General features: G+C 35.7%; 1 protein-coding gene across 1 annotated transcript in view; it reads right to left on the reverse strand.

Annotated features, from left to right (window-relative positions):
- The window catches only part of Diaph3 (diaphanous related formin 3), a 447,861-nt gene that overhangs the window by 181,339 nt on the left and 258,239 nt on the right, over window positions 1–8,283 (reverse strand). Inside the window, exon 22 of the mRNA XM_005366057.2 lies at window positions 8,035–8,164. Coding sequence (XP_005366114.1) covers window positions 8,035–8,164 — 130 coding nt within the window. The remainder of the gene's footprint in view (window positions 1–8,034; window positions 8,165–8,283) is intronic.

Genomic DNA, 8,283 nt, shown 5'->3' on the forward strand with positions numbered 1-8,283 from the left:
GTCGACAGATTAACACACTGGTGAATTCATAGATCAGTTGATTATTAAGAAATAGGACCCATTTGGAGGAGGCAGGTTACTACAGATGGCCTATCTTTGAATGGTGCATCTTGTGCTAAGCTTCTTTCTCTATCTCTGCTACCTGGATGCCATGAAATAATCAACTTCCTCAGCAAAACACTCCAATAACCTTGCCTTCAGCCCCCCCAAAAAAAGAAGCCAGGAGACTATAGGACTGGAACTTCAGAAATCGGAAAATCCTTCAAGTAGCCACTTCTAAATTGCAGCTAGCAAAAATAAAACTATTGACCTCCCCGTGGATGGATATTTCAGGTTATTTTGTCGAAGCAACCCTACCTGAGTCAAAGGCTTACCTCTAGCAAGCTGGCATTTGAAACCCAGTCACCTAACTTCAGTGGTAATGATTGAAAGAGCAGATTCGCACACATTACAATGCCTCCAATATCTAAACTAATGGTGACTTTTTTTGTTTGTTTGTTTTACCATCTAAAATTGTTACCTATTATGCCTGTAAATATCAAGGTCCTCAAATTCTGAGGAATATATAAATTTTAACTCATTTTGTATTTGGATATTATAACAAAAAACAGGGAATTTTACAACTCTATCAGCAGTGACCCTTAAAAATAAAACCAGATCAGTTTACAGTTTCATGACAAGTGAGTTCCAGATATAACTACTAGGGTGATTTCTCTTAACTGCTTCATCATCTTCAGAGATGCTGACGTGCCTGTATAGATTCAGGAGAGTGGTTATAAAGACAACTGGAGCTGGCTGAACAGTGTCCACAGAAATGCACATCGTCCTGAAATTGCAGAAGATGAGCTTCATGGAAAAATGAAGTAATTCCATAAAAAGTTACCTAGTGACTGAAGATTCCAAGCTGAGGATTAGCTACCCAGAAACAAGAAAAGGCAGCAACAAGGATAAAAGCAGAGCATACAGTGACATGTCTATAAACCAGGGATCACTGAGGACTGCCAGCAGCCGCAAAAAGACAGGAGAAAGCATGAGCTGGTTTCCCCTTGTCCCTTTCCAGGAAAATGGACTGTAGCAACTACCCTTACTTGGGATTTATATCTTGTAAACATGGAGGAGAATAAATTTGTTATTTATAGGCATTTAGCTATGGTGAACAGTTAGGGTAACTCAGGGAAATTAATAAAAACATCAACTCAAGATTTGCAAATTCTCCAAACACAGATGGGCTTCTGAGGAACAGGTACGAATTTTGCCAGCAGTAACTTATCAATTCTAGGCGTCTTCTATTCAGCCCCTGATGTTACACATTACTTTGTCACCCAAGAGACACAGGAGACTGCCATAAATGTTTGTTCTATCCACAGTAGAAGTTTCTTTGTAAAATACAGATTTGCCATAGTAAGTTATTCTTTTGATTGCCCTATTTTGACATCTTTCATCTTCCTTGTTGGTAATTTCACATCCCATGCTGCAAACATAGGAGCAGTAAATAGTGCCTCACCGCCAGCAGCTTGAAGAAAGCTCTAAGACCTTGGCTGCCATTACAGATATTGCTCTGTCATTTGATCTTAGCTGTGGCTTATAGGTGACACTGACAGAACTCCTCTTGAAGCCACTTCAGATCTCTTGCTGGCCAAAAATCTGCACACACTGTAAACTGTTAGTTTCTTGGGAAGATTAATGCTGTATTGATGCTACTTTCAGTCTGTTAACCTCCAAAAAGATGTAGAGGTCTTCGTGATGTAGTTTTCTTCTTCATCATCATCTATCAACCCAAGCAGCAGCGGATTCGGGAAATGTTCCTAGCTCAGTATCTCAAAAAGCAATCTTTAGCTCCAAGTAGTTCCTGCATGACCAGTGTTCTTCAATGTCACACTGCAGCATCTTCAATCCTTCCAATGATATTGGCCGTACGGCTTTTGTTCCATCTGGCTGTTTTCCATGCAGTTTATATTTTGCACTATGAAATGATTACCCTAACAACTCATATCCAAGTTTCTATATAGTTAAAGCTATATAGATTCTCTGTGAAATCTGTGGGCAGGAATTAGATATATAGCCCCTTATCAATATACAGGGCTTGTAATACAATGTAAATGCCTGGCTTTATGATGTTTTAATTTTATGAACACATTTTTTGGTAGAGTACCCTGATCAAAAATCCAATGATTAACTTGGAAATGATCAAATTATATACTCTTGTGTTATTTTTAGATTTTTAAAACACATTTATTGTAAAATTTCCTAGATCACATTATGTTTAGCTAGTATAATAGCTAAAACACTAAAAGCAAATTATATTTTGAAAGTAAATTTATCTTTACAATATCTACCTTTATTAATATACTCAAATACACTCATTAGATGTGTATAAAATTCTAGGGGTCCCAGGATACCTTTATGGACACAGCTTTTATCTGTTGATCTATCTGTAGAAACAGAGATAACAGCTCAGCAGTGATCTATATCTCCCTTTTGGTTTCTTTCAACAGATAATTCAGAGTATTCCCAACTGTCATCAATTACTTCCTTTAATTAAAATCACAAGTGTCATATCAGCAAACAGAAATAAATAGAAAAGAAATATATATCCAAATACAGTGAGTAAAATAAAAATACAAAAACAAACTTGACATACTTCATCAAAAATGAAGGCAAGCTAAAAGAAAACCAAAGAGATGCCAATCAGTCTCCTCCACACTAAATGTATGTGAGTGTTCATAAATATGTTTATTTGGAATGTTTTCATATTCCACTGTGTATCTATTCATTTAAATATCAAGTCTAGTAAAAAAAATCAAGGATTATTTGCAATTCTTTACAAGCGTGATAACTGATAGTACGTAGAGGGACTTCATCATAAACTGTTTACTAGAGAGCTCTGAACATTTGTAACTGCTTTTAGATCTAATACGACAAGATAAAAAGATTCAGTGTATGCAACTGTGTCCTATGGGCAAAAATCTCCAAAGAAACGATAAGACACCTTGAGTAGAGTAGCTATCACAACAATACACCAATTAGATAACATTTTGCTATTGTCTCATAGTTCTAGAACACATTCATGTGGTCATAGCCTTGTTTCTCTGAAGCCACTGACCTCAGCCCGCAGGGGCCATCTAGTATGTCAATATGGGTGATCTTTTCTGCATAGTGCTGCCAGGGCGATAGTAAACTAACTTTCCCTATTCTTATGGGACAGAAGTTGGGTTACACCAAGGTACAGTAAGGCATAGCACAATTTTCATTTTAAGCAAAGAAATCACATACCCCAAAACAGTCAAGCTCAGAACCACTGGATCAGAGTCAACATAAAACTTATAAAGCACATGATTCAGGCTTTAAAAGCTCAAGTAGTTTCCCTCTGTGTCACTGACAATGCCATAAAACCAGTATCTCTTCTCATGACGTTCTAAAATTGAATCATGCTTAATATGTTCAACATAAATTAACAGAATTGCTTATTGAGTAAATTCACCTTTGTATAGATAGAAATGTATAAAATAAATGTATGTCATCAAAGTCTAATACTGTACAATATGAAACATCAATGAGTTATGTATGTCACTCCAAACATAAAGTTCCAATCCATAAATCACCTCTAAAACTTACTCTTTTCAATGAACAGTGTTAGCTGAGTGGTTAACTCTGCTCTGGGGTGATAGAAAATGAGACTGACCTAATTATTAATACCTAATATCAAAAAATGTATCTGCCTTCTGACAAAATATCATTTTAGGGAGGTAACAACTCAACGTTCACGTATGTCTTTAGACATATTCCGTATGCTGGCTACAGAAGATGGATGTGAAATTTTCAGACACGATGCAGTTTCCAGGTGGCAGCCACCTGGAAATTAAGTGTTCTAAGTGCTCACAGTAGGTGAATAAAAGATAAACATTTGGTATTTAGTAAGGCATTTATCATAAAATGTTGGAAATGCATGAGGAACCAGAGAGAAAGAGATATATTTAGCAGACAACAATTTGGGTCAGACGGAGGAATTACTAGTTAGAAGCAGACTGATAGAGGCTTAGAAGCAGAAAGTATATTAAATAAGATGAAAAGAAATCAAATATGACACATCAAGAAATCCTTTTAAGTGGTAAGATTACAGGCAAAGAAAAAATTAGAAGTGTGACTTCCATGAACCCTCTTGATAATATACAGATGGCTACTTCATCTGAGAATGGAGCTTCAATGAGTAAATTCCATTCTCAAAAACCCAGGGACAGTCTGGAGTAGAGTAGTTTTAAGGATTCCTGGGACATTTATGAAATTATCCTTAAGGGAAAAGTCAAATGTTCACATACTATTGTGAGCTTAAAAAGAGCCACCAAAGAGAGGATGTCATTAACTATAAGGTGGCTAATGAAGAGAAGTCTAGACAAACACTCCAGGCCTTACCTCTCATGGGTTCAACAGGCCAAACTGTATGCACTGAATTGCTGAAGGCCATAAAGAAAACAACAAATAAGGGGGGACAAATCCAAAGAAAGTGAACCAAAAGTGCTCTCAAGCAAACGATTTGGGAGGAGACTTTAAAAGCGGCATGTTCTATCATGGCCCAGTATGATCGTCACACCTGTTTGAGATTCAGAAGAGAACAGTAAAAGTTGTGGCAGGCACAAATGTAAGCAGAGATGGAAAGTCTAAAAAGTAAATTTGTAAGTCACTGCAAATGATGGCTTTTATGTCCTTGGGGATGGCAGAGATAACTTCAGGAGAAGTTCTGTGAAGGGAGAAACACAGGAGCTCAATATAGAGAGAGGTCTCAAAGAAAAGGAAGGAAAACAATTTACAGGTGAGGGAGAAGACTGGTGGGGTCCACATCAGCCTGTTTTACATAGGCTGCACTGCAAGAAGACGGAGGACGTACACTGCACCAATGACATAATACAGTTCTGATACAGTCATCACTAAGCACAGCCTTGCTGAATGAATGAATGAACAGGATGTCATTTGTATAAGTGAGAGTTGGCAAGGAAGAAATGGACACTATATAAGACAGTTATGAAGGCCCTCAAAAAAGGCTGACCAATATAATGTTATAGACTAACCACATTTTTTTTAATCTTACTAGTTTTCACCATGTGTATGTGTGTGACAGTGTGGGTATGTGCCTGTGTAGGCCGGATGAGAGCAAGAGCTCCACTGAAGTTGGATTTACAGGGGTTTAGCTGCCCAGGGGAAGAGGATGTAACCAGTAAACCATCTTCCTCGCCTCACCTGAGTTCCAATTTAACCTTTCTTCCCAAGAAACAAACAAAAGTTCTGTCAGTTTCTGCACATTAATAATTATTCCAATTTTACAGATTTCTAGTAGGTAGTAAACAAAACCTTCAAAGGCTAAATTAATTTTAATTATGAAGACAAGAAAAAATGTATCCAACCCTTAGAATTCCACAAAAGAAATAAAATCTAGCATGGTATACAGAAATACAATAATGAACCAAAATATTTTCAGTGAAACACAACAGAAAAGCCATAAGCCATTATTTCTTAGAAAAGAAGCATCCTAATGAAGTAGATTTTTGAAAATTGTCAGTCGGGTAAGCTCATTAGTTGCACTGAAAGTCCCCCTGCTGATCTAGGAGTACCTAATGACCAGGATTTGTTATGGCTCAAAAACAAAGGTACTTTTTAATTCATGTGATAGCTCACTGAGGATGTTTCAAAAGTGGAAACTTTAAATGACGATACGTAAGAACACTCAATTCTCCAAAGCATACACAGACTTATTTCATCTAAATCATTACCTTTACTCCTCTAATATTTCCTTCATTATTTGGATCATATAATGAAAAGGAAATTATGCTTAACAATCATCTATACTATTAAAAAGCATTATTCCAAACATGAAGTTTGCTGCTCCCAGTGAAACATATTAGCAGTATCTGCTGACCCTTGCACACTCATGCCTTTGCTGTAACAGATGGAAACCAAATGCCCCAAGGCCCCTGAATGCCCCCTGGAACACCAAGAAGGAAAACAAACATAACAAGCAAATTACTAGCTTAGAACTCTGCAAGTCTTAATGCAAACTAAATAGATTTTAAAAGAACAGAATGTCAGAATATTTACATAGAATTAAAAGTATAATTAAATGAGTCAAAATAAGTGGTATTCAAAACTTAATTTATACCCAAAAACTGATAGAAGGAAAATGATAAGAAGTTTTTAAGGTACAAAGTGAATCAGTCCTAGTTCACATTTGTAGTCCTAGCATCCCGGAAGGTAAAGTAGCAAAACTGCTTCAAGATGCAGGCCAAGTTGGGAAGCAAAGTTCTTTCAAAGACAATCTGGGCTATGTTGGCAGACCTTATTTCAACTTCCTATGGCCTCTAAGAAGCATTTAATAAGAATTATGAAGTGATGAAATGGATACAATCTTGTAGTCTCTGCACTGTGGATGCAGAGATAAGGGGATCATGCTGGGCATAACTATTAATGAATAAATAAATTTGCAACTACTTAAGGGAATGGTGACTGGTAAAAAATTCCAAACTCATTGTCTAAAGGTACTAGCACAGATTCTTCTTATCTACACAATCATCTTTGCAACAGTAAAAGAACCCAACTGTATTTCAAGGGCTTTTGTGCCACTTCTCGACACTAATATGCTACTTACAAATGCAATGTTCGTTCACCAAAACTCCGAATTTCAAGTTCACATATTTTGACATTAGCAAAAATATTTCAAAATATCAAAAAAATCTCAACTTAAGAAAATTATTTTCCTTGACTTAATGGTTTAATTGTGCTTTTTAGACTACCAAGAATTTTTAAAATGTTTCTCGTTTGTTTATTTCCAAGCCTCTGTCTCATAATGTCCAAGAAAATAATGTGAACGCTTGTCTCTTCTCAAACTACATTTAGACATATAAGTGTGTACATCATTCTATATCTATCTGAAAATTTTCTTATATCAAAGGCATTTAAAGTAAGATAGGGGAAAACAAATAATTTAATATTATTACAACTGAGATGTAAAAATTCTAATGTGGCAATCAAAAATCCAGATGATCAATTTATAAAAAGCCATTTGAAATACATATTTCAAAGAAACATATATCATGGTAAAATTATAAAGGACATCTCATCCAATCCCATTTCTCTTTGCAAGTAAAATCCTAAAATTGCCACTTTACAGCAAATGAAAAATTTAAGGTACAGAAAATAATAAACATATTTGATATATTGTATTTAATGCAGAAAAAAAATAAATTTCCTTCTTCAGGATCATAGATTCCAGTATAAAAAAAGAATAAAAGAGCTCATACACAAAACATGATTTGATATTATTATTACTAATGGTTAACACAAAAAAAATACAGCTATCACACCATTGTGAACGAGCTGTGTTCTAAAACATTCATAACTTAGTTATTGTGAGATAAGTAGGTGCTTGGATAGAAGAAAAATCTATGTTAAATATAAGTGAAAACTGTACTTTTTATGGTGGCCAAATTTTTAAAATTTAAAACAGATTAAAATAAAGTGTTAGTAACAGGTTCTATCTGAACTCTTGACACCCTGTTTAAGGTTGTAGCAGGGCCTATAACCAGGTTAGCAACTTATGTAGTAGGAGAGATTAACTGGAAGACTAATATCTAGTAGTACAACAAAAGAATCCTTAATTCCTTTACACAGATTTGAAACTTGGGCAAAAGGAAGTCACTCATTTCGGTATGCAATAGTGCTTGGGAATGCCACTTGGTAGTTATTAATGGCATGGGATTAGGAAGCACTGCCGAAGTCAAGAGGAAGAAACTAAAGAGGGGAGGGTAGGCAGGCATCCATGAAGTTTAATCTACAATGGAGTGCACTTCAAACATCTTAGTGTCTACCCAAATCAATACATATTCCTAATCATGAAAACTCATAGCCCATAATGTCTTTTCACATCACCATATTTCATATGAAACCACTTTAACAAAAGAGATAATATGTGCAGATACAAAGCATTATTTTCTCTTAGAACTGAAGACCAGAACAAAGACATATATAGTTCTAAATCAAACCACAAACCTCTACTAGCTTTGTCTAAGTGTGCCAAATCGTCAACAAAGTGCAGGATGTCCGGGTGCTTTTCTTCACATACATCCACCAGGAAATGAAGGAGTGTTGTTTTCTGATCTGCCGATTTTATGTCCTTTAGCTAAATGAATGAGAAGGGGAAAAACACAAAGTATTTTAATAATTAATTGAGTCATGTAACACACTGCTCTAGATCAGAAGTTGGTTGGAAAACTTATTTCAGTTCTGCAAGTATTTGAA

The sequence above is a fragment of the Microtus ochrogaster genome, unplaced genomic scaffold (genome assembly GCF_000317375.1).
Source record: "Microtus ochrogaster isolate Prairie Vole_2 unplaced genomic scaffold, MicOch1.0 UNK6, whole genome shotgun sequence".
NCBI lineage: Eukaryota > Metazoa > Chordata > Mammalia > Rodentia > Cricetidae > Microtus > Microtus ochrogaster.